The sequence below is a fragment of the Pinus tabuliformis genome, chromosome 5_1 (genome assembly GCF_031772625.1).
Source record: "Pinus tabuliformis cultivar Carrire ecotype Pingquan chromosome 5_1, CPIR1, whole genome shotgun sequence".
Lineage (NCBI taxonomy): Eukaryota > Viridiplantae > Streptophyta > Pinopsida > Pinales > Pinaceae > Pinus > Pinus tabuliformis.
Genome location: NC_142305.1, coordinates 958555612 through 958583601, shown reverse-complemented (window position 1 = coordinate 958583601; position 27990 = coordinate 958555612). Strand labels below are relative to the sequence as shown.

The 27990-nt window shown below is 37.6% G+C and overlaps 1 protein-coding gene across 1 annotated transcript; it reads right to left on the bottom strand.

The window, feature by feature from the left end:
• Nucleotides 1–27984, bottom strand: LOC149167942 (DNA replication complex GINS protein PSF3-like). The gene is made up of 6 exons (XM_089433262.1): nt 27748–27984; nt 27570–27641; nt 27370–27470; nt 1171–1263; nt 587–726; nt 1–286 (listed from the first exon to the last, which is right to left on the bottom strand). The coding sequence occupies exons 1-6, from the start codon at nt 27790–27792 to the stop codon at nt 162–164; spliced, it is 576 nt and encodes a 191-aa protein (XP_089289388.1). The 5' UTR covers nt 27793–27984; the 3' UTR covers nt 1–161.
• Between the last annotated feature and the right edge of the window lie 6 nt (nt 27985–27990).

Below are 27990 nucleotides of genomic sequence, written 5' to 3'. Positions count from 1 at the left end.
TTAAGTCACAATTATTGTTATCCAGATCCTGGATTGAGGAAACCTTCTTGCCACATTTACATCAACACAGCAATTCCCGTGTTATAAGACCCAGCAGAGCAGGTTAGTTAACTTTCAGTAGATGCTATTTCAGTCAAGAAAATGGTAGTTTAAACTTTATATCAGGGGGCATGTAAAGACTCATCCCGTCTTCTTTTGCGTCCTAGAACAGATGCCTTCTCCAATCTTGGGCCCTCAAGGCGCCACTTCTTGAAAGCTTTCATTGAAGTGTAAGCTGCATCAAACACTGCACAAAACAACGAGCGGCAGAAATTACAAGCCTCCAACTGCTAAATCAAAGGAGATTCTATTCTAGTCACAGAGACACTGAACAGAGACCAAGGCCAATAGCAAGAAAAGGTCAAGCTACAAATATCTGTCATCAAGAATAATGTATGCCCTTTTTCATAAAACCACATGGCTTCTTTGTCTATTTTTATTCACCGAGGGTCCATTATCTCCTTGATCCCTAAAAATTGTTATGACACGAGTGAACAATACAAATTAAAACTATGAATATTGATATTGGCTGGTTATGCATCCTTACATTGGCTTTCTTCCCTCGTCAGAAGCTGTAAAGATTTTGATGTCGCAGAAAAAGCGATGCTATGAGCTTTGCAAAGAATGTCTTTGAAACGCCCACGCAATGTGTAGAGAAGAAAGGACCCAAGACTTCTATCTGAAACTCTAAAAAAAGGCAAATAGAAAAGCATTTTCTCAGATATCCAGATTAAATATAGCCAGTTAATGCATGAAGATAATGCAACTGGGTAAAAAGTAAAGACAGCTTTCATCAGTGTTCTATTTATCATCATCAGGTAGCTTCACAAAGTTTCACCATGTAAAAATATATTACATCAGGCCCAGATTTTATAATCTGAACATCCAAATTTAAGGCCCTTTCAATTATACTTCTGACGAAACAAAATTTGAGATTCATGGAGTAATTCCAAGTCCTGACCACAAAAGTTAGTAAAACTTTATGCATATGCAGCTTCTTGAGCACTTCAAAAGTAAAATGGACAGAAGACAAATAATTTTTGAACAATAGTTAGAAACATAGAAATAAAGTTTAGCATGTGCATCAGTAATAATCTATATACACAAGGGAAGTGGAATCACAGAACTTACAAAGGTGCAAGTTTGCATCCTAGCTCGTAGAAGTAGGGGCATCGACTTCTGAGGTTGACACAAGCAGGATCAGCTTGCATTTCCTTCCTAATCCTGCTCCACAATCAAGACATCTTAATGGACATAATAAACAGTTCTCATATAACTCAGCTATAAACAAAAGGTTTGGCTTATAACCAAACACTAACATTTTCTTTGCATTGTAATTTCCAGTTTCAAAAGAATGGTTTCCCAATTAAAATGCTAACTTTTGGATCTTCCCAAAAGTTAATGTTTGAATCCAACATCGCACAGTTTGCTTCTGGGTTTAAATTAATGGAGTCCAAGTTTACTTCCACTTGATATAAATTCTTGAAGGATTCCAACTTAAAATTGCATAAATTTGTGGAACTATAATTTTTTCCAGAATTGATTTTACCCTTTTTGTTTATACACATTTGCTCTACACACCCTTTCTATCTTGCCTCCAAAAAATATGCCAGAGAAAACCAGTGTGAAAATGTTTTTATGTGTAGATTGAGGGGCTAGTATTGAAGTACAACATAACGAAGCGAAATAACAAAATATTATATGGACAATATTAGTATTATTTGCAGAAGAACTGTTGAAATATTATTTTTTCCTTGAAAAATGACATTTACAGAAAAAGATTTAGAAAGATCAGTACAAAAAGTGGACGTGTATATACAATGGATATCATAACCGCTTCCTCAAAGCTACTAATACTGAAATAAAATCAGAATACTCTGTCGGATTCAATGATTGGGCATCTTTGATCAACAAAGTGCTCTTAGCCAGAAGCTGATGACAAGCCTCATCCCTCCACAAAGAACAAAAGGTGGACAAACTGATGACCTCATGATCAAAAACAAACTTACACCTGAATTTCCAATGAATAAAAAAAGCCAAATCCACAGGCAATGCCATATCCCAAAGAATGCAGTAAAAACAGGAGAGAGGCATCTCCAAACAAAGCACAAAGCCTATGATTCCTGCGTTGAAGCAACACTGAATACTGATCCTCCATATAACTCCAGCAATGTCTGGCAAATTAACACTCCTAGAAAATATGCTTCACTGTCTCTAATCAAAGGCAAACAAGATAGAGACCATCAGCAAGTCTACTCTTGGCCAAGCAAGCCTTGGGATGGAATCCCCTAATAGACAACCAACCAAGCACAAACTCTTAACATTAAGAAATTCGAACCAACCAAACATTGGAATGTCTACACACCCATCTATCCTTTGGATACTTAGAGACCCAACATGCATTGAGGAGACCTGAGATAACAAATGTCTCTGACAGGGTTGCGGGGGAGCGCCCCCCCCCCCCGCTCCCACTCCCAATTCGCACTCCAATCGGGAGCGGCTCCGGAGCTCCTTCGGAGCGCGCTCCCATAAAAAAACATTCCCTGTCTTTTCAAGAGCGTTTAGCCTTTTTTGCAAAAAAAAATTGCAGTAATGTTCCAAATGCAATTTTTTTCAAAGAAACAAATAAGTTTTGAGTGGGGCAGCTTAATGATCAAGCCTATGGCCCTAGTATTGATATGTGATTCATGGTAATTTTAAATTCTTAAAGTAAAAGTGACAAGGATAAAATGCATGTCACTTTTACTTAAATTTTTAACATTATCATGAAATGACTCGGGATGTTTGAGAGTGGTTCCGACCTCATTGCATTTCATACGGACAAAGTAGAATTTTAGATTTCATTCAAAATCCAGTAGACTTATCAGTTTTTTTCAGGATTTCAAGATTGGGGGATTGCAATGTTTCCATTGAATTTTGCCATGTATTAGGGTATGGAACTCGTATTTAATCAAGAGCACCAATCCCTCTATCTACCTTGATGTTAGTGACATTGGTTGTTGAACTCCTCTATCATGACCCTCCTAAAAATGTACACATCACTCAAACAAAATCTTGACTTGACATGCTATGCTTTTTCTATCTTATGTTAATGCTTAGAGGGTGATATTAATGACAAAGATCCCTATACAGATCCAGAGGTAATGACAAAGATATCTTTGGATATTAATGCTTAGAGGGTGATATTAATGACAAAGATCCTGATTTTCCAACAAGACTAAAAAATTAGACATTTCTCGTGGTGGACAAAGTAGAATTTTACTTGTCTTTTCTAGTTTTTAGTAGTTTTTATAACTATTGACTCTTTCATATCTATTATGATATTTTTTTAAACAATATATAACAATTTAAGTTTGAAGTGGCAATTATAACTCATTAGTAATGAATTATGAATATGATGTTTCATGAAAGTTGAAAGTTGTTTCATTTCATTTCATTTTATAACATTTCATTTCATGTTAGATATTATTTGTTGTAATGGTTACACTTAGCTTACAAGTACAACTTTGGTGATCAATGATGATAAATGTTATATGTTGAATTTTGAAAGCTTGAAACTTTAAGATTAATGAATCATGAGACTCAATATGTTGTATGTTGAAATTTGGTACCGAATGACAGGTGGTTCCCTAAGGCTTTGATCTTTGGCCTAGGGAAAAGTGTCCAAAAGAATTTAATTTTTCTCCTAAAGTGACTTTATAATTTTTATAAAGTCAAATCTAATTTAAAAGTGACTTTAAGTGATAAAGTTACTAAAAGTCTAATTTTAAAGTGACTTTAATAAAGTCAATGTGAAAATTTAAAATTAGAAAGGAAAAGTGACTTTGGAAATAAATGACTAAGTGGGTCTTTATTAAAGTGGGGTGAATTAAAAAATAGAAAGTGAAATTTAAATGAGCATTTAATCTCAGCCCTAGATCTCAATCTATTTCAGCCATTGGATTTAGGGATTCCCCAAAAGTCACTTAGGGTTAGATTAAAGGAGGGAAAGGAGGAAAAGGTCATTCATTCTTTCATGAGCAGATTGAGAGGAGAGCAAGAGAGCAAGGGAGATTTCTGGACAATGAGGAAAAGGAGGCAGCAGCTTGGCACACATTCCAAGGCAACATTCCAGCAAGTCCGTACAGCTGAGTTAGCACACAGTGAAAGGCAGGTTTTAAGCACGATTTTCTAGAAAGGCCGTACAGCAATTTTGGCTCAGATTCCAAGGAGGCCTTACAACAAGGTTGCACAAAAATCGAGAAGAAAGTCTAAAAATTACTGGCACGTTTTTCAAGGGAGGCCGTATAGCAAGTGGCTGTACCTTGGCACGCATTTCTAGGCAAAAACCCATACATTGTACTGCTGTTTTTTCCTGCACAAAAATCGAGGAAACCATACAGCAACATTTTATGGCAGCTTGCACGCTTTTCTAGGCAAAACGTACAACAACATTTAACACTGAAATTGGGCACAAAATCGAGGAGGCCGTACAGCATTTATTGCTATTCAATTTTGCTATTTGCAAGTTTTTGCAGTTGGCTGTGAGGCACGGAAAACGAAATAAGTTGTAAAAGTTTGCTTGCTGATTTTTGCTGAATATTTTCTCTCACTGTAAAAAGCATTTTCCAGAAATAAGAATGAGCTTTCGAACTGGTTCCCCAAGAGTTGTAGGGGGTTTTTCCAAGGTCACCTTGACCAAAAATCACTGTGTTTAAATGTGTTGACTGACTGTTTGTATGTGCTGATTTTTATTTCTGCATTTTCCAGCATTCTGTAATTTTTCCAGAATTTGTGTTTTCAGCAAAATTCATTTTCCAGTTGTTAAATGTATGGATATGTGAAAAGGCATTTAACTATTTTGGAGAAATAAGGTGAAACTGGAAACCGAGGTGGGAAATGAGAAATTTTTACATGGTATCAGAGCTTGAGTGTTGAAGTGCAGTTTGGGACAGCAAAGAGGAAAATTACAACCTGCTGATTTTTCACTCAAAAAAATTCCAGCAAGCTGATTTTTCACAAACAGCAGTTTTATCCTTACTACAGCAGTGTTATTTTTCAGTTTTAGGACAGCAAGATGTCATTGGGATCGAGAGTGGAGGATAGGTTGGATGGGCATTCCAATTACAGCGTTTGGAAGGAGAGAATGCAGAGCATATTTGAGAAGGCAGAAGTCTGGGACATCATGGTGCATACCACACAGAACCATGTCGTTGTGCCTACTGATGCTACTCAATTGGCTGCTTATAATAGAAAGAACAACAAGGGTAAGAGACTGATTCTAGACGGAGTCAAAGACCATTGCATTCCTCATGTGAGAGGAAAGAGAGATGCCCATGAGATGTGGACAGCATTGTCCAATCTCTACCAGAGTACCAATGAGAACCGGAAAATGGTCCTGAAGGAGAAGCTGAAGACCATTAAGATGGGCAATGATAGTGCAACTGGATATCTCACAAAGATTACTAATTTGAGAGATGAGTTGGCAGCAGTTGGAGAAGTCATTCCACTTAGGGTAAATAATTGTGTTGCATTGCATGGTTACACTTACCTTACAAGTACAACTTTGGTGATCAATGATGATAAATGTTATATATTGAATTTTGAAAGCTTGAAACTTTAAGATTAATGAATCATGAGACTCAATATGTTGTATATTACTATGTTACTAACTTGTGGACGTGGTTGATGAAGATTTCTAGATGATTGTTGTTATATGGTTCAATCTATGTTTTTAATGTTTTTTATATCTAATTCATCATTCTACATGTTTTTGTTGACATATATGCATCAAAATATAAATAAATATAAATAAATAAATATATATATATATATATATATATATATATATATATATATATTATATAAAAAACGCTCCAGGATTTGCTCCCAAACCGGGAGCTTCTTAAAATGTCACTCTCGCTCCTATTTTCGCTCCCAAACCGGGAGCTTCTTAAAATGTCGTTCTCGCTCCCGTTTTCACTCCCGCTCCTTGTTTTCACTCCCGCTCCCAAGTAACCTTGGTCTCTGATAAAACAACGAATACAATCATGGGGAGTCAAACTGTAGAAGCAGAGAGCGAAAACTTTGGCCCCAATCCCTTGAAACCAACCCAGGCATCCCAGTAGCAAGGAGACCATACTTCTAAACAAGAGAATACCACTCCTTCCAAGAGCAAGAGATAATCCCATAAACCTCACCATAAAAAATGTCTTTCCTCCTCGTTCTATGTACTTGATAACAAGACTACTCTACAACACAAGAACCTTCGACCTTTCAACTACAGATAGTTCAACAAGTGACGTCCCATCCTATCCTACTGCCATCACAATTCCAACTGCAACAATGTTCTTAGCTAACCATATACTCCTAAAATGAGAGAACCCGACACCTGAAATAAGTGGGCATAAATATAATGACATGGATTGAAGGTCCCTATGACTCATCCTATGTGCTGAGTAAGCACCACCCAATGCTAAAACAAAAAATGCAAATGTGTTGGACCCTCAAAACACTACCACCCACTTAGCCACAAGAATGCTACCATTTCTAAGGACTGCAACCACTTCTTAACATTTCTTGTGTCAATCCCAAGATTGACAAGGTAAAACTCTGTCATTGACTTGGATTTTTTGAATTGAGTAAAGCATATACTGCACTGAAACCACAAACACCCAAATAAACCTAATCTCAAGCCAATATGATTTGTAAACCACCTTGGATATTCCAATGATCAACTCGCCAAAACACATCTAAACTAAAAACAACAACAATGAGCCTATGCTCAATTGTGCAGCTATCTTTTATATTTTTCATGCTTTAACAGAAACAAAAAGACACTATTTGTAGCTTTAACTACTATAACATATGAAATAGACTACAATAAAAAACCACACAATGCAACACAATTATTTAGCCTGGAAATCAATACGGGAAAACTAGCAATCAATGAAGGATTGTGCCTTCCATCTTAAGCTATGAAACACTTAAGTCTTCTATTGTCCTTGAAAAAATATGCTTCCATCTATCTACTTTGTTCATATCTCCTCCACACTCCTCTTCATTCTATGGAGCAACAGGCAACTAATGCAAAATTAAACTCTTTTCCACATGTTCTATTTTTGGTAGCTAGAAATAGGGTTAGGTTTAGTATTTTAAAACCCGTTTGGAACCTCCGTGATGATTCTACATGAGACTAGTGGATTCCCACATTACTAGCTCCCCATATTCAAATCATGATGAGTTGATATGGATGTCACTTGGAAAGATCTCAATGAGAAGGATAACTTCCTCCTTGGATGAGGTAATCCTATAGCAACCCTTGACAAGCGGAGTTTTTATATTTATTTGCCAACACCCTCGAATCTCAATGGGCTAGTGAGATAGTGGAAATAGGCCTGGGGTTTAATGCCCAGAATTATGATTTTACGACAGCTGTCTACAATGAGATAGAAGAAAACCACTTAAAGCAGATTTGTACAACAGAATCAAAGAAAACTGATTTCAGTGATATAATAAGCAGAAAGGAAATTAGATAAACAACCATATATACTGCCCTGAGTTAATAGGCTGGAGATTAAAGCAAATTAACAGCAAATAAATGAGTTAATTTGCATGGCAGATTTCTTGAATATCATACCCTATCAGCCATAAGACTGTACATGTATGTATTTAAAATCTGATATAAAGTTCAATAATTATTCTCTGCTATTAATATCAGAGAAATCTATCTCAAAAAATAAAAATCATAAAGTAAATTCATTGGAGAAAATATGCTAAAATTATCAGTTGTTAAAGTACTGTGCAGTTTGCAGTTTCAGCCAATATCTACGAAAATTGGGACCAGAAATCACTTTAAAATGTCTATGATGTAACAGAATTCATACAATAGACATCCAGAATATCAAATAATAAAGCAAGATGTAGTGTTGGGCAGCATGGGCTCTTTCGATAAGATTGGATAGCAATGTTTTCTATAAAAATTATAACAATCAGCACTGATATAAAAGAAATATCTGACCACCTAATCACAGTAATTGATGCAAGAAATAAGATGAGATCACTTTACTATGTTTCACTCCTGAAAGGATTTCTGCTAACACCAAACAGGTAAGTTCTAGTACTCTAGAAATAATGAATCAGAGGAAAAATGACAACTTTTAGAACTTATGCATACCTCTCCTGACTGGCATTTTCCATCCTCGCCTTCCTTACCTTCTGTTTATTTTTTACATCCCTTAGGTAGTTCGAGGGCAAAACTGTCTATTAACTAATTGTGTTATGAAAAATGTCATTTTCTTTTTAATCGGGAGAAGGCATTTAGAAGGGATCGTTTTTTTTTATTAATTAAATTTATAAAGTAGGTGAGGTCCCCAACTATGTCCATATAATTTTCATATTAATCTTGTAACTCCATAATAAACATATAAAACATGACATCGTCAATAACACCACCATCATGATAACCATGTGCATCAAGTGAGCCATCATCTATGACATGTATAATTAAGCATATAATATCACCTCAGTTTCCCCACAAAATATAACATCATCAAAAATATATATACCATGATCAAATAAAGTGTTGTCAAAAGAGAGTAACAATGTCAAAGTCTGAAACGACTGCAAGTAAAATAAAGTAAGAACCATAATATCAGGAAAAAAACTCAAGTCAGCTACGGATCTCTACTTGGACCAGCCAGATAGTAGAGTTAGTTTTCCTCCTTTCTCTCTCCTTGGATCTCCGGATGCATATCAGTAAAGGAAATTTCCCTCCTCCCTCCTTCAGCTGTAGGGATGTCAAAACAAGCATGAGACAAGGTGGCCTCAAAAGGAGTGCACAGGCATAGCAGATGCATGTAGTTTTCCCACTGCCAACTGTGCAAGAAAGTCAAGGGACTGCTGAGCATGAAATGACGTAGCATGAGATAGAGCAGAGGGTATCTGAGGAGGAGCAATTGACAAGATGCACAAAATAATGAGAGAGAGTGGGCCAATGAGCGAATCCTAAGGCAAGCCTGACAGGGTTAGCCTCCCATCCACCATTTTGAACTAACTGCTGCTGGGGAGCCTGAGGTTTAAGAAATTCCACTATGCTTGGGTGAGGCAGAGGCATGTTTTGAGATGCATGTGGAGTGGGAGGAGGGGAACCTCCAAGGTACAAATGACCAATTTGGATTAATTGGTTAAATTCCACTGAATCTGCATCAAAATAAATAGAAAATTTGATCTTATTTCTACTTTCTCTCCATGTCATATTAGTTCTTTTGTTCTATCCTCTTCTATTTCTCCTTGAACCTCTATTGAAAAAGCTCATGTTGTATTGTGACCAAAACAATTTGTAATGCAACTGTCAAATTTTTTATTATAAATAGCAAAATAAAGATTGTTTAAAGTCATATTTTAATATAATGTTGGATGTTGAACAGTATTTTCCTTGAGGTCAATGTCCGTCTTTGAACACTTTTAATATACGCCAATGAATTGCATTAATTGAAAGCTCTAATGGACATGAAGCCTTGGAAGAAAGAAAAGGAAGCCTGTCCCCAACAATGAAATCAAGATGCCTCGCATTTGATGAGGAAATTGAACAGGTAGGATCATGAGTTCGCTAGAAAAACCAGCACAGGCTGATTGTACTCGTCAAGTCGTTTCCCACAGATGGTGGCACGCCACGTAACTCCTCACGGTTGAGGAGATATGCCTTCTCAAAGATGAAGCCCTGAAAGTATGGTCATGGTGCCCAAAAGGAATGATAAAAGGCAGCTTTATGATTGGCCAAAATTTGGCATTGATATTTAAGTAAATCTTGAATAACTTATGTGGGTCTTGAGTTGACCAAGCCAACCATCCATAAGTGAAAATATTTATTATGAAATCGGCCTCAAAAGGAGAAAATATTCATTGTGAACTAGTTTCCGAAAGGGGTGTTAGGTCCGCATAATAAAAATATGAATTTGAAAATTTTAATTTTGATTTTTGGGTTAGGTCGGCTCCATGTATTAGGGCAGGTCGCCCCCTTTTTATACCAAACCTTGTATAAATAGATATCTTGATTCCCCTTACAAAGCATCACTAAAGCTCATCATTTTTTATTAATCTCTCTGAAATTCTTGAGGCCCAGGCAACACGAATATCTAGAGGAGGCCAAGCTCTTTGAGGATTTTTTTCTGAGCTTTATTAGTTCAATCCTTTAAGGTGATTCGTCGGACTGGTAAGGATTATTTCATGGTAACTGTTGTTGATCGAGCCGAGTTCTTGAGGAAAATTTCGGGTTGATTCTAAAAATTATCTTAGCTTTGTTTTAGGCCTGATTTGTGGCCAATCTTGGCCTGGTCCGAGGCTTTCTGGGGCATTGATTCATCCCCTTCTGAGACAATACCACAGTCGAGCTCCAAAGGCCCTCATTCAGCATGCCTGAGGCAGATTGAATCCGAGTTCATGAGTAATTTTCGGCCTTGTCTAAGGCCTTCTCTCAAGTGGTTATAGGGCCTACTTACAGCTGTTTCGAGGTCGAATTATTCTCTAATCAAGGGCCGATTTCAGGAATATAAGACCACAAATAAACATTAACTTTAGGCAATCTGAAGTGTTTTTGGGCAATTGTCAAGACCTCAGTCAAGGGCTGACCACAACCTGTTTTTGGCAGAATCAAAAGCAATTTAATACTTGATTAGGCTACTCTCCAAAAGGCAGAACTGATGGAGATTAACAGCATACAGAGAAAACGATTAGACCAGTAAGTAATTATCCGTGAAAACAAATGTCCACCTGATCTTATATAGTATGCACTTTGTATCTTGGTTCAAGTGTTGACATGTAGCCTGTAGCAATATTCATAGTGCCCAATTTAACATTTTGCTTTGAGTATAGTTCAAAATGTTGATTCCATGGGAAATTTATGAAGTGTTAGGCCTACTCTATTAACCGGTGGTGTGACATAGTCTATGTCACAGGGTTCGCCGAATTTGAACCTTGAGGTTCGAAATTCGGCGAACCCAAAAAAAATTCAAATTCGTTCAGGTTCGGTGAACCTGATAGTCAAACCTCAAATTCGAACCTCAACAAATTCAAACTTGAAGGCGAACCTAAAGACGAACCTGAAGCCGAATTTTAAATTTTTTTAATTTTTTTCTGCCATTCGAGGTTGAGTTTGAGTTGCTTTTGTCAATGGTTTTAAGGTTTATGAGAAAAACCATGGGCAGCACATGGTTTTCTCTTGTTTCGCTTACCGCCACTTAGTTTCCCATGGTGGCCACTAGTTTGGCTTTATTTACCATGGTTGTTGATATATTTTCACAAGCCAACTTCAATTTGAGTGTACTCGCTCTATTGTGCTCAGTGTTGTTGTTGTGTGTTGTATTGTCTGCAATTTCCTGAATTCAATTTCTAGATGTTGCTTGTCCCGGTCGCCTGGAGCGTGAAGTGAATAGTGGTCGTGATTTGTGGCTCGTGGGTGCTCACTGCTACTCATATAGCTTTATTGATTGATTTTGATTTTTTATTATTTTATGTCATATCTATATGTCAAACTTAATGTCAAACCTCATACGAACCTCATCGGAAAATTCGAATTCGAATCGAACTTAATCATTGTCGAACTCGAATTCGAACCCGAACCGTGTGACATAGGATATAGTGACAAATCTAACTTCTTTTGATCAATAATTTTGTGCGCTTTATGGCTGGGAATGTCTATTATTTGTAAGGTGTTGATTAGAGTATGATCCATGTCAGAGAAGTGTATTTCCAAGTATATTGTGAAGGCATTGATGTTTGTGAATGTATTATTGAACAATTAGAGAGTGGTCAGTCTTAGGTTTATGTCTGGATGAGTAGAAGTGATGTTGATATGAGAGCAATGACAGACTGTGCTCTTGATGTCATTGCTAATTGCTTGCTAATCTGACCCCATATTTGATTGTTGAGCTTGTTATGATCAGGCTTTGACAAAGAATTTGTAAATAATAAGACTAATAATAGGAAGGCTCTCACAAGGATCATGCAAACAAATGTTGATGTTGTTGCTTAGGGTTTGGTTGAAAAGTGCTTATCATAGCAAAATTGATACAGCTAGGGTTTGAAGCTTCTGTTTGTTGAGCATTATTTTAAATGATGCTTGAACATTGATCACCCAGGACTATTATTCCAATGATATTTGTGTTGAAAATGTAACTAGTTCGGTCTTCATAATTGTTGTGCTCATTTCAATATGTATCCTATGTAACAAACAAGAAAATAAAAAAGAAAAATATTATTATTAAAGCATAGGCTTCACGCTCATTAATGATGGTCTTCTAGGTAAAAGCATGTTATTCATGCTTCTAAGGTTTTTTAGGCCTTAGGATTTATTGTCATGAGTCAATGCAGTCAACATCATCTTTATAAGACCCTTTCGGGCAATTTGTAATTGTAAAAAGAATTATTTTTGAGGCTAGAAAGTCTTGGAATCTCCAAGAGTACAAGTCGGCCTTGAGATCATCAAGTCGGCCTAAAGGAGGGAATTCAACCCCTTGAGAAGGCTATATAAAGGAGCAGTTCGACTTAATTTGACACTCACTCACTCACAAGTTCGATCTACAACAAAAAGTTCGATATGTAGCTGGGAAGGACAGAAAAAGGAGAGTGAAGGTCTAGAAGAAGCTAGGAGAACAAAATTTCTTGATTTTGGGCTCTATCTCTCTCACACGTGCAAAATTTTAGGGTTTCTAGGCTGCAAAAACGGATCGAAGTTACATAGTTGCAATAGGATGAAGTGCAGAATCTAGTAGTTGGAAGAGGGAAAGCCCTTATCTTGACCTCATTGACCTTGGGAGAGTTGTCTTGCTCTTAGCAGGTCTCAAAAGGAGTATCAATTTGGTGCAAAATAAAGGAAAGACTTGAGAAAGGGCCAACTTGGTACTGGGAGAAGGACTTGGTCTAGGGATTAGGTATTTGTATCTCATTTGAAGCAGATTCTAAGAAGAGAAGAGTTTCCAGATTTTCCCCTTAGAGGGGTTTTTCCCTGGCTGAGAGCCTATATCTGTGTCCTCTTTTTGTTACTATTACGGTTCTTAATATTGTTTGATGAAAGATCTGACTAAAGAAGATAACTAAAGATTCACAAGCACTATCAAGGTTAAGAAAAATAAGATATAAATGCTACCACTTTACATTTTCGACCATGGTATCAGAGCTAAGGTGAACAAGGAAGGCATCTGGAAGGACACTAGAAAGAATTGTTGATCAAAAGATTGGAAGCTCTCAAAGGCGGAAAGAAGAAGACTACAAGAAAAATTGTCTCGAGGGAATTTGGTTAAATGCTCGCTGATAGAAGATCCTTCTAATCTAAAGGTTCCTACATTGAAGAAGATTAAGACTACATCAATCTCACAAGGAGTGTTGATCTCGCATAAAGGAAGTCTATTTGCAAGGCATCAATCTTGGTTGTTGTTGGTGGAGGAATCCTAGGGAACATCATTCAAGGACATCATACTCTCCAAAGGACTTGAAGACATCAAGAAGGTCGAAGACATCGTCAAGGAAAATTGTGATCTCAAGTAACATATTATTACACTATGTTTGAATCTTCAAGTCATATGTGTTCTTTCTACAAGACCAATAAGCTCATTGGGGCTTCGAACTATCTAACATGGAAGAAAAGAATTGACTTGATACTCACAGAGCAAGAAGTAATGGGATATGTTACTAGATAAATTACTGAATCTAAGAAAGATAAGACACAAGAACTAGCAAACTAAAAGAAAGGGGAAGTAAGAGCTCAAAGGATCATAATTGAATCAATTAAGGATTCTCTTGTTCCATTTGTTGCAAATATGAAGACTTCCAAGGCCATGTATGACAAGCTAGTGAATTTGTATTTGGTAAGTACAACAGGACAAAAGATGTCATTGAGGAACAAGTTGTATAGAATGAAGAAATCAAAGGATGAGGATGTGGCATCCTTTCTCATGAGAGTCTCTCAACTAAGAGACCATCTGCAAGGACTTGGGGAACCTATTACTGATTTGGAAGTAACCATTTGTGTATTGAATGCATTGCCACCAAAATGGAGCAGCTTTACAACAAGCATTTACTCCAAGAAGGATTCAACTCCCTTTGAAGAGTTGTGGGCGTAGTGCATATTGGAAGAATCAAGGATCAAGGTCAAAGATGATATTGGATCAAATGAGCAATCTCAAGCCTTTCTAGACTGAGTCAAGAAGTTCAAGAAGGGGAAGTTTGGTAAGTCCAAGAAGAGGTACATGTCCAAAGTGCAATATTTTGGATGCAATGAATTTGGACACTTTACTACTAAAGGAGGTTCACTGACAAGTCAGGTTCTCTATGAAGTTTAATCTTTCCTCTAGGATAGTAAGTTTTGCATAGCATCATAGAGAGAAGCATATGATAGTAGCATGTCTAGAATTTTAAGTTGCTTTGTAGAGAACATCTAGAAAGATGAATAGATAGCCCATTTTGCATATTGATCATCTAGGCATTATCTAACATTATGTTAGAGGTAGTCATCTTGCTTAGGTGGATCATCATGATCCTGAAAGAACCATCATAATCGAAGGTTCTTGGGAAAAGCACTATGACAAGGTTAGTATGCATTCCATGTAATATGGAGTCAAGACTAATAAAGGGATGAAGGAATGCAATGGGTCAAGATAGAGGCTCTTTGTGAGATATATATAAATAGCTAGATGATCTTATAAAAGCATAAGAATGCATGCTGGATATAAAACTTTGGATAAGATTCCTATGTACAAGAATCTTATGGGCAAAAACTTTGGTCATAAAATATGCATAAGTATATTGGATATATGATGCTTGAAAAGAATAGGATTTGACTTACTTTAAATAAAAGATTAGGACTTTCTATAGAATATGTAAATAATGATTAACATCCAGTATAATCTCTAAAAAAAAAGTTGTAACTTGGTAATAAAGTTCAATCATTGGGCACTCTGAGGCATGAAGGAAGTTTCAGGTGGAGATGGTTGATGAGGATGTTAATGGAATGAGAAGGTCATCATGATGAGGTAAGTCTGATTTTCATTATTGTTGGTTATCTAGTTAACATATTATTTTTCTACCTAGAAAATGTTGCAAGAATTCATGATGACAGTTGAGGCAAGTTCAATTGTATGGATGGAAATGGATGAAGGATATTGAGGGAAGCTCAATATCTCTTACCTGGCAATTATGAAGTCAAGATATGAACATCTTGGACTAAAAGGTACCAGTTCGAGAAGATAACCTAAAGGTCAAAGGAAGATCACTTTCAAGAAGCTATGATCAGCTTGAAATATGGGAAGGCTCAAAATAATGCCTTCATATCAAAGAAGAAAGTGATGAGCAAGAAGATTGGCTTGGAACCTATTACAACATTGAAGAAAGAAGGTGGCTCCATGATACCTTGAAAGAAAGAAAGCTCGATGAAGCAGAAGAAAGAGGGATCCGACCAACTATGAAGAACCAGTAGCTGATACTCTTATGAAGACAAGTTGTAAGGCTTGTGAAGATGATTTCCCAAATAGAATGAAAGTCTAGATCTCCTATGATTTTGAGAGGGAGTAAAGGAGTCTCCTTGTATAGGAGCAACGTTCTATTCTCAAGATTAAAGGAAAATAGGGATGTCCTCTTAGTTTGAGAGGGAGTGATGTTGGACATCACATGTGCATTCTCCTCTTCAGGTGATAAAGAGAGAATATCAGAGGATTGGATAAGCATTTGTGGTTTCCATGAGGATATAGCATCCAAGAAAGTAAAGGGACCGACACTCTTTGAGGATGTGACACGTATCCAAGAGAACAGTGGTTGAAGAGGACCAATATTCATTGAGGACTCAAGGATGGAGATCCAAGATAAGAATAGTCCTAAAGGACATACCTTGTAGACATCCAAATGTGGTATGTACCTTGTACAGGTAGTGCGGTGTCACATGTAAAACCTCCCAACTAGTTTCGTCTTCATAAATGTTGTACTCATTTCAATATGTATCCTATGTAACAAACAAGAAAAGAAGAAAGAAAGTTATTATTATTAAAGCATGGGTTGCATGCTCATTATTGATGGTCTTCTAGGTAAAAGCATGTTCTTCACGCTTCTAAGGTTTGTGCGGTCTTAGGATTTATTGTCACGAGTCAATGGAGTAAATGTAAAAAGAATTATTTTTGAGTCTAGAAAGTCTTGGAATCTCCAAGAGTACAAGTCGGCCCTGAGATCACCATGTCGGCCTAAAGGAGGGAATTTGACCCCTTGAGAAGACTATATAAAGGAGGAGTTTGACTTCATTTGACACACACTCACTCACAAGTTCGATCTACAAGAAAAAGTTCAATCTTTAGTTAGGAAGGACAGAAAAAGGAGAGCGGAGGACTATAAGAGGTTGGGAGGACGAAATTTCTTGTTTTGGGGCTCTATCTTTCTCACACATGCGAAATTCTAGGCTTTCTTGTTTGCAAAAACAAGTCAAAGTTGCAAGTTCAAGTTGCATTAGGACAAAGTGCAAAATCCGGTGGCTGGAAGAGGGAAAACCCTTATCCTAACCTCGTTGACCTTGGGAGAGTTGCCTTTCTCTTAGCAAGTCTCAGAAGAAGGCTATATTGGAGTTTCCAAGAGGCTATAAGGATGAAATAGTTGGGTCGAAGTTGAAGGTCGAGTAGCAGAGTTGTAGCTGGCAGGTCGAACTTGCAGGGTGTAACAATTTGGTGCAGAATAAAGTAAGGACTTGAGAAAGGGCCGACTTGATACTCGGAGAAGGACTTGGTCTAGGGATTGGGTTTTTTTATCTCATTTGAAGCAGATTCTAAGAAGATAAGAATTTTTGGGGTTTCCCCTTGGAGAGGTTTTACCCTGGCTGAGAGCCCATATCTGTGTCCTCTTTTTTATACTGTTATTGTTCTTGATATTGTTTGATGAAAGATCTGACTAAAGAAGATAACTAAAGATTCACAAGCACTATCAAAGTTAAAGAAAATAAGATATAATAGTTGCCACTTTACATTTTCTAACAATTTGAAGGGTATTATTGCTAGAGTTTGGATAGAGTTTGTTCTGCAGGTGGAGATCAAGGCTTGATGTTATTGAAAAGCATAATTTTACTATTTAAGTTGTTGAATTGGTTTGGTTTGGTAGTTGAATTGTCTTGCTTACAAGGTCTATCTCTATGTTGCTAGGGTTCGCCATTGGATATACATGTTGAGCAAATCTATTTGTTGAGCAGAGAGTGTTGAGTGCTTCTGGGATTTGATCATTTAGTGAGCAGAGAAAGTCAGTATTGTTGTTGTTGACCTTGTGATAGTATTGCAGATTGACAAAGTTAGCAGATTGATTTGAAGTTGTTTATGTTGATATTAAGCAGAGGTGGATGCAATATGAAAATATATGAAACGTGGTCCACTATGGTGAATTGAAGGTCGAAGCCTTTAGGGCAAATGGTGGCTTGTTGAGTAGGGTGGGAGAGTGGTGCAAGGCAAAGATTGAAGTCTACTTTAGGTTGGAGCATGAGAACACTTCAAGGTGGCAGGGTGGTGCTACGGCAGCAAATTGATGCTAGCAAGGTGTTGGAGCTAACAAACCAGGGTGTTGGCACCCTTTCAGTTGGAGTTAATAAAACCAAGGGGTTGGAGCCTCCTTCAAGTCATTGCTAGAGAATCTTGGAAGTTGGAGTTTCTTGTTGATGTAATCTTTAAGACATATTAAACAGTATTCAGTGGCCTTTCTCTCCGAAGGGTTTCCACCTAAAAATACCTTTTGTACTATCTATGATGTTATGCATTGTTGAATGGTGTTGTTAACTATTTAATGTTTTCATGATATGATTAAATTTGTTATAAAGTGTCCAATATTGATTCACTTCCCCTCTCAGTATTGGTAAATATTCCAAAAATTGGTATCACAGCGAGTTCCTTCAATTACAGCGTAACAGCTAAAAGGAAAATCTCAAGAAATCAGAGATGGGAAAGTCAAGGAAGCACGCATCCAAACAATCAAAGGAACTCTCTAGTATTGCACCAGTTTCAAGAGTTTCTGCTTCAGCTGGCAATTTTGGGTCTTGTCCCATGTGCAATCCCCTCATGCTCTAGAATATGGCTTGGGGGTGATTGGGCTGCAAGCAAGACCGTAGTATAGCCCAATCTAAAGTTGGGTGGAGTTGCGGTCCCTAGCTCAGTTGTCCGATCTTCAACTTGAGAAAAGTATCCATCACCACTTGAATACTAGTGTTGCTTACACAATGTTGTTGCATGCCTCAATCTCGTTGACTTTTGATATTGTGGTTGGGTGAATATGCAAAGACTAGGTGTTACTATAGGAAATATGATATTGTGATAATATTTTTAATAGATGTTATGGCAACCCTAGATATTAAATACTTAAAAAATTAATGGGAATAACACATTAGAAGGATTCATAGAATACATAGAGTCCAATGAACAGTAATGCCCATTACAAAAATTATGTTAACCTACACTCAATGTGAGACAGGCATACAATCTCATCTTGGCATTATAAATTAGCCATTACCCCATTATTAACCAATCTAGATCATATCACTTCATTGTGTTAAACATTTCAGTAGGATTGATATGCATTACTCTTATCAACAGATATTGATTTGAGTGCTCAAAAATCTACATGCTCTACATTATGTTAAGTAGTTGAGGGTTATTATGAGGTGCATTTACACTGACATCAATTTTGCCCTATCCAACGCATAAATCTTATGCAGTATGCTCAAAAGGTGGTATCCCACACCAGATTGAGTGGTGAATTAAAATCAATAAATGAACCTAGGGACATCACCAATAAAATAAGATATACATGCCCCATGCAAGAAGGGATATTCGGGAGTGGGAATCAACTCTCACTATCGCTCACAATAACCTAGTTAAACACCTCATATTGAAGAATTTAAGGGTCATTGCTGCAAATTATCATTCTTAAGTACTAGATTATTATGCTTCCATGGTTATTAAAGTTGAAAGAGGATTTGAGCAAACTGAAAAATACATCCATGAATTATTGGAAGATTTCGCTGTTTTCTTGATGTGCCTTAATAAGTTCCACTCGCCTAGCTAAGAAACATAGCCCATTCATCTTCCCATTATCTTATTTGCAATGAAGATAAATTAGAAACAATATCCCTGTGGAGAAATTACCGAGGCTTCATAGCCCAACAAACAGAAACAACCTTCCATACTTTTAAGTAGGAACAAAAAGAAAAGTTGCACTTGAAATGAATTGAACAAAGAAGCTTAACAATTTGTCCATAATCAAAATAAATTCATAACTTCATTTGTACATGTCGGAATCAGATGATCTCTAGATCAATCCTACACCTCTCGGAGAGAGAAATCCAAGAAAAATATCAGTTGTCATAAATAAGATGACCGATGTGGAGTTTGGGCCTAGTTGCCAATTTAACACTCCCTCTCCACTAGGGAGAACTCCATCTGCCAATTTGTACTATCTCTGCCATCAATGCACTACTCTGCTGAACTATGAAGAAGAAGTGATCGAGAATGTATCATACCATTCTCTACTGACCCGAAGTCGGTCCCAATCAAAAGAGAGTGTCTCATACCACTCTTACTGACCCGAAGTCAGTTCCAATCAAAAGAGAGTGTCTCATACCACTCTTACTGACCCGAAGTCAGTGCCCATTAATCCCAGAGCAATATCGATCATCCTAGCATAAGGAGTACGGTAGTACATGATGCGCCCATCGGTAGTACTATGGTCCCTATCCTCATTTCCCTACTCATTGGCCAGATGAGAGGTACTTCCCATGAGTCCCAAACTGCATGGGTAACATGTCTTAGCAAGAGAAGGATGAACCACTCATCATGCCTACATGTCACCAAGGGGTATCACAGGGGAAGGCTAAACCACTCACCCTGTACACAGCAAAACCACTAGGGAAGGCTAAACCACTCACCCTATGGTTGCTCATCGCTCCAAGAAGTACCCAAAGCGCCCCGGAGCTCCCAGAGCTCAATGTCCATCTCACACATGACCCTCATAAGAAGGTCTCTCCACAACTCCAAGTCGTTCTCGAAAAGTCAAGAACTTGACCTTCCCCAGCAGCTTTGTCAGAATATCGGCGACCTGCTCATCAGTCCCAATGTGATGGAGCCTTATTGTTCCTCATTGTACCATATCCTAGATAAAGTGGTACCTACTATCTATATTCTTGGAGCGATCATGAAACATTGGATTCTCTGATAATCGGATCCCACTCTGGTTGTCGCAGAGGATCACGGTGGTATCCAGCACATGTCCAAATAGCTCACTGAAGAGCTTCCTCAACCAAATAGCTTCACAAGAGGCCATACTAGCAGCTATGTATTCGGCCTCAGCGGTGCTCAAGGCAACCGATTTCTGCTTCCTGCTCATGCAAGCTATCGAATCAAAACCCAAAGAAAAATAGCACCCAGAAGTGCTCTTGCAATCCACCACACTGTCAGCCCAATCAACATCAGAATAACCATGCAACCTCACATCTTTGACAGTGTATCTCAATCCATGAGTGATTGTGCCCCAAAGATATCTCAGAAGATTCTTGGAACCAATCCAATGTATTTGATGAGGCTCAACCATATATTGGCTCAATCTGTTAACTGTAAAACATATGTCCGAACGGAAGTTCACCAAGAACATCAGTGCTCCTATGAGTTGATGATACTCAGAAGCATTTCCCAATTCAAGTCCAACAGCACTACCACATAACTTCTTAAAGTTAAGTTCCATCGGAGTAGTCACAGGCTTGCAATCCACCATCCCAAATCTTTCCAATATCTTCACAACATATTTTCCTTGAGAGAGGAAAATTTCACTTGGCTTTTGCCAGACCTCCAACCCTAGGTACTGCATCGGTCCTAAGTCCTTCACCTCAAATTCAAAAGCCAACTCCCTCTTACATGAGAGGATCTCAATAAACATCATGGCTCCCTGTAAACATTGGAAAAGTATGCTTGTTCAAAGTATATCCATCAAGCCATCTGCACCATGTTGTTCATCCTTCAGTCTATACATTAAAGTCAGCCAATCATGTTGCCTCTTAAGTAACAAGGATATCATTTTTAGAGTCATCAGATATCATATTATAATCAGCTATCATGAATCAACACCCTTTGACATGGTTATCTTTCTTGAAATAATCTATGGCTCCCTCTGAGGCCATACATCAGATGGTCATTTAGCTTTCAACGATGAGCTTGCTAAATGATTTCTGCCATGTGCATGAAACTACTCAATAAAGATGATTTTCTCATCCAGTCATTTGTATCCATATGACCATGATAAGTGACTTTTCTCTGACTTCTGAATTTCATCATCTTCCTTTGAATTGAGGAAGCATAACATCAACTACTGTACGAGGAATAAACAGTGTTGCTATATCAAGGATATCCAGTTTCAAACCATCTGTTGAAATGAGCAATATGCCAAAACCATTCCTAACCAAGATATTCCTTTATGTTGTATTCCTCCCAAAACTTATCACACAGCTACTTTTATACTTCATCAAAAGTCCTTTGTGCAAGATGTCAAGGACACAGAAATAGATTTGTCCTTAAATTCATCAGATTATCTTGAACTTACACATCTTGTTCACAACTTCGATTGTGAACAAGATCCATTGCCAATGCTTCTGTCATTGATGACCTTCCATGCTGGATGTTGAGTTTCTGAATATAATTGCTGCAAGTGGATAGAAGTGCTGAACTGAAATAAAGTAACTGTGTTATTCAACACACGACTGTGAGACGGACTGCTACAAAGATGCTAATACCACAGTGATACCAAATGAAGAAGAATAACCAAGTCGAAAAGTTACAGATGGAGTATGGAATTAACACTTTTACGGCATATGGATTACCTCATTACCTCATAACCACTTGTAAATGTGCTCAACGAAATCCTTAAAAGAATGAAGTAAGCTACAAGCCCATAAGCCCTTTCAAAATTTGTCTGCTCACCAAAACTTTTAAAGTTCCCTAAGGCCATACGAGATTTCAGAGAGAGAACAATGAATTCTTCTTTTGTTAGTGCCAATATTGGTCTGTCTACTGAAGGTATATTTACTAAGTAGAAGGATCCGCAAATGACTTCAAATGATCCTTCTTGCACCTGATCTTTGATCTTCTTTAATTAGTTGTCACTGAAAGATCATCAGAAAGATACAGAGTACAAGATCTCATGGATTAAGCTATCCAAGATGTGAATCAGTCTTGTTCACAACTTCATTACTACTGCAAAACACAGTCATAGCCATCATCACTAGTTCAGAACTGTAACTATATAGATTTGACAAGTATCCAAACTGATTTACACATAATTACATAGGAGAGATGTAAATCAAAGTGCAGTGAGACTATATGCAATGCCAACCTACCAGTGATGACACTCTCAACAAGGTTTCTGAGTTGCCATACCATTGTAATAAGTGCTTCACTGAGATGCTAATGTGCTAAGGTACTGTGATACAGATATCAATACTACAAATCGATATTGCTATGATGCCACTATCATCAGATTTGAGGGATAATGTCAAGCGCAAGGATGACAAAACATAGCATCAAAATCACTATTGTAAATTACAATTATAGATCCTCATGGCAGTCCGGTCCATAGTTTAAGTCTATCATTTTAAATGAGAATGAGCCCAACAAATTTCTTCAAACTCAATAGAATATCCATTGCAATTTTGTTGATCCAGAAGACCAATAATACCCACAAAAGGTTGTTTCTTCATTCAAAAATTTGAACACTCAATGAGGGGAATTAGAAAGATGGAACCTGGTAAGTAAAGTCTTAGAGTCTGCCCTGAAATTGATATACAGACACAACATTTCATAACGGTGCTTGTATCACCGTCAAACCACGTAAAGTTTGTTCCTGAGATAGCACACAGTCCCAACAGAGAAGCTACAGCAGCATTGGAGTGTACAGGAATGATCTTCGTCCATCTTAGTATGACTTTCAGAACTTGTGGTTATGTACAGGAGTAGAACACAGCCTCTAAGAAATTAGATTCATGCCCAACATATGTAAAATGTTTTGCTTGTAGTAGTGCTTCACCCACGCACACACAAACCATCCACCGATACATATCTCATGAAGAAAGGAAAACTCGCTATGCTCATAGCCTTGACTGGGTATTCGAGTTGCCCCTCCAAAGAGTAAATCAAACCAAAGGCACTGAAAATTTCAGAGTTATTAGAATCATGTGAAGTGCCTTAGATCAAAACATCTTTTGCTACTAACTTTCTCCAACGATATGCCTAATGATCTATTTATCCAAAACAAGTACTGTAAATCCACAGAGACTAATCCCAATCTCCAAAGTCGACCTTCTGCCACAAACAAATGTTTAGAAATAAGGAGAATGGTCCTGTTGTTACGTGGAAAATATAGCTGGAGATCTTGGCCAAAATTTGATTTAATGCCATAAGGAACTCGATCCTGGGAATGCTTTTGCCTTTTGATGAATCCTTGACTTTTGAAGAGAGAGGTGGTCATGGAGACTTACCAACGAGCTTGTCAGTGACTGCATTCCTTCTAGCTAGGGCTTGTCCTCAACCTAGCTCTGATACCATGTTAATTTTCATGTTAACATGTTCTTTGCTTAGATTAGATACGTCATTCAACCATATGTCCATTAATCCATTTAGCAATCACATTAAACATTATATGACAGTAACTAATGAAAAAACATAACTAACAAGTGTTGCAGACAAGACAATACAGAAGACACGGGAATATGGCACTAGCCAGGGACAAACCCCAATGTGGGGAAACCCTTGATCAAATCTTCTTTTAGTCTTCAATAGTTCAGCACAGAGAGAGTACAATTTACAAATCTGATAATTTATAACAGCAGCAAAAGAGCCCTAACCAGAAAAGTCAACACTGGTCAACAAGGCAGATTTGCCCCTCAGAAAATCGGTCAACTTCAGTCAACTTCGGCCTCCAAACAGCAAGATAAAACAGCCCTCAAAACAGTCAAATTCAGCCCAGTCAAAGTCTGGTCAAACCAATGTTACCAGACTCGGAATCGGCAATAAATCGGCCAGCCAAAAGAGCGAAGAGTTTTAATCGGATCGGGAAAAAATCGGTGAATTCAATAATTTAAGATATACACAAACAAACAAACATTTTTCATTGATATTCAATAAAGCCATGTCCAAACAATGCATAATATCAATAGATGTCCAAAATATCATGAATGAATAACTATCTCATATATTTTATGACTCCAAACATGATCCAAAGTACTGGGTCTTGACTCTTACCCTGTGACTACATTGAACCAGAAGCATCTGCTTCTAAAAGTTTATAAAATACTGCATACTAATCAGTAAAAAAGCAGTAACTGAAATCTCTTGATTGCTGCTAAAGTGATACGATAATGGTAACCATGCCCCTCGAGTTGAGGATTGAAAATCACCTCGGTCGCCTAAATCGCAATTAATTGGTGAGTCACAAGTGAAACCTGCGTTGACCACGAGTCAAACACGGTCAACGCGAGTTTGACTCGCCCATAGTTGAATCGGATCGTTTGAGGGAAGAGCAGAGTTTGACTCGTGATTAATCGCGAGTGACCGGAGATTCATGTTTCACTGGGTCAAACAGTCCAGAAATTCGGTCCCCTGAAATTTCAGACATGTGGAGAGAGCGAGGCCCAGAAATCCGTACCCAATCAATGAGGAGAGACTGAGACAAGTGTGAAGTTCAGTGTGTCCAAATGAGGCTAAGGCATCATGTATTTATAGCAAACGTTGAGGATGAATAGACGTGATTGTTGGGCTTCTAAGCCTACATAAGTTTGCTAGCTGACCTTGACAATTTGTCCATAATCAAAATAAATTCATAACTTCATTTGTACATGTCGGAATCAGATGATCTCTAGATCAATCCTACACCTCTCGGAGAAAGGAATCCAAAAAACTATATCATCTGTCAAAAATAAGATGACACATGTGGAGTTTAGCCCTAGTTGCCAATTTTAACAATAAACCTACCAATTGGTGCAAAAACTCAAACCTAGCATGCTTCAAGCACTGTCAAAAGCAAAGCTTTGAATATTATTTGTTAGTCTAAGATGGTTACTCAAACTTAGAAAGCCAATAGTTGAAACTGTCACAGATTGGTTTTGCGCTCCTGTAACCATACTAAACCCAGAGAGATAGTGACTGGAGTCTGAAATTTTGACAGAATGGAAGCCAAAAGAAACATGATTCTGAGAAGTTCATTTTTTTAAGATTTAGAATTTAATTCTTGATTGCCTCCTGAGCTTGCTTGAGTCATTAAATATGATATGTTTCCATTGCATGAGCAAGCCTACAATGTCTTCAGTGCACCTGACAGTGTTGTCATTTGGGTAAAGCACAAACCTTCTGTAGTGCTATCTTGTTTGTGGAGGAAAAACTATTAAAATATTATGAGACTGCTCTAATGGATGTTGGGAATTAATTACAAGTGAACCCACTGGCTGTTTATCTCTTTATTAATGGCATTGGAGTGCTGGTTTTTGTTTGAATATGTACACTGTTCCTTTCCTCAGGGACATTTAATTTGTTGCTGTTGTTGAATATAATTACATTTTATGTCAATGCTTGGGTAATGTAGAGGAAGAAGTAAAGTGAGTCTGTTTTGTGTTAATGCTGGAGAGTATATTTCTTTGTATCTGAGTCTTAAGGAAGAAGGAAGAGTGCTGGACTACAATGCATTCAAGAGTAGTTTTGATGGTTGGCAAACATGAGCTAGGGCAAGTGTTGTTTCGAAGGGGAATGCTGCTTGAGAGCCTTGCTGTTTAATTGAATAGCTGCTCATTCAATTGTTAAAAGAACATTGAAGTGCCAGGAATGTTTTGGACGAAACCACCTTCATTAATAGTTGGAAACCGAAGCAATAGGAATCAGGTTGACTAGAAAATTACAGAATCTGCATTCTCTCAGACAGAAACGATTCTCTTAAGGCGTTCATTTTGCATATAAGATTGAGAACAAGAAAGTATTGTCTATAAGTCCTCTTAATACTAGAAACTCTTGGATATCAGGTAGCCCATTGGTATTTCCTTGAGCATGTTATGATGTTTACCAAGCATTCGTAAATTCAACCCTAACCTAAGAGAGCTAAGTCCCTGCATTAAACTAATCTCTCAGAATAATAAGAACTCCACCGAACGTCTTTAAGTTTAAAGTCAAGCCTATCAAAGAAACATTTGAGTCTTAAATCATCAAGTGCACTAAAAGCAGTGCGATGTGAATGTAGAATGTAAGGCATTTATGCAGAAGCAGTGGACCTCTTCTGCTGAAAAGAGATGCCAAGTCACTATATGGATTGAGATGATAACCTTAAACGCATTTCATTCATCCACATCCGAAACTTAAATCTAGGATATGTGAACTGGGAATTCAGCATGTCAGGAATAAATTACTTCACACATCTGAAACATATGAAACATGACAAATAACTCTAGTGAAAGTGAAAAAAGGATATATTTGAGCATTCATGGTTTTTAGAATATACAGAGCTTAGATGATAAATGCAACCAACTTGAAACTTAATCTTGCTGACCTTGTCAGTCTATTAGAATATACAAAGCTTAGATGATAAATGCAACAAACTTGAAAACTTAATCATGCTGACCTTGTCAATCTATTAGAATATACAGAGCTTAGATGATAAATGCAACAACTTGAAAACTTAATCATGCTGACCTTGTCAGTCTACCTCCCTAATGCCGACTTCTATGTTTACACTAGTCAAAAAACGTTATCAAAACCATGATGGACTGGCTGGATATGTAATAAATATGTGCAATAGAAAGGGAAGTTCCGTGCATTTTTGTGAAGAATTTTCTTCTCAATCTCATCTTTATATATATAATAATATATGGACAGATCCAGACAAAGGTCATCGATAAATCTGTAGAAATACTCATTTTTGTTTTCCCAAATTTGTGAATTTGTTGTATGATTCAGCATTTTCAAAATTCACTGCAATAGTCATCTTCTTTATAGCTAAATAAGATCGTATATGTAACCATTCTGCAACTTCGAAGCAGATGTATTCCTGAATCCTATCATGTGCTTCTGTAACTAACTATGCTTTTGATATGGAATGGAACAGTATGATAGCTGAATAATAAATGTTAGCATTCCAAAAGAAAAAGAAAAAAACCATTACCCCATTCTTGTAACCATGCAACGGAGTCGGGTAACCCAGTAACCGCCTCCGGATAGACAAGGGGGTATGTTACAGACAGAGTGGCACTTGCAGACTAAAAGTGGCAAGGCCAATCCTTCTCCCAGTGAAGATGAGGGTTACAAAAGTTTTAAAAGACAGAAGAAATACCTGTGATTATAGAATGTTGGATTATTGATCGAGACGGCTTCTCTAGTGCACAGATCCTGGGCCAACCAGAAGGGTAGCTCCACCTTTGCACCTGCTTCTACCTGTGGTAACCATTTTTCATTACGTTTCAGACATTTTGAAGATCAGATAAGAGATACGTTTACCAGAAAAGATGCATACGAACAGAAATAGATACCTACATTGTTATTTTCAGATCCAGGATCCAAGAGGCCCGCTCCGTTTGCGCCGACCCGAAACACTACAGACACAGGCTGCACACAAAAACACTCATAATCGCATCTCAATGAAATAAACAAATGCACCCGTTATTCGCTGAAACATGAGTTTAAATGCGATGTAAGAGTATGAGATACATACTTCCTGCTCCATGAGAATGTGGTCGATGTCATAGTAATCTGCCATACTCAATCGTCGCTGGGTGAGAGATGGATTTCAATTTCAATTTCGGATTGGGCACATTGAGCGCGCAACTCGATCCAATGCCAAGTCCCTAGGAAATGACTAGTAACTAACTATATCCAGATAGTTATAAGCATACGGAGAGTGGGAACCGACCTGGGTGCGCTAGACCATTTGAAGTGCATTATATTTGGTTTTTAT

What these genes read in the sequence shown, in the direction of transcription:
- LOC149167942 (XM_089433262.1), bottom strand. Translation starts at nt 27,792, where the DNA reads ATGGCAGATTACTATGACATCGACCACATTCTCATGGAGCAGGAA. An exon ending in CCAACATTCTATAATCACAG is followed by an intron (nt 1,264 to 27,369) that starts GTATTTCTTCTG and finishes ATTGTGGAGCAG; the next exon opens with GATTAGGAAGGAAATGCAAG. An exon ending in GGATGCAAACTTGCACCTTT is followed by an intron (nt 727 to 1,170) that starts GTAAGTTCTGTG and finishes GCCTTTTTTTAG; the next exon opens with AGTTTCAGATAGAAGTCTTG.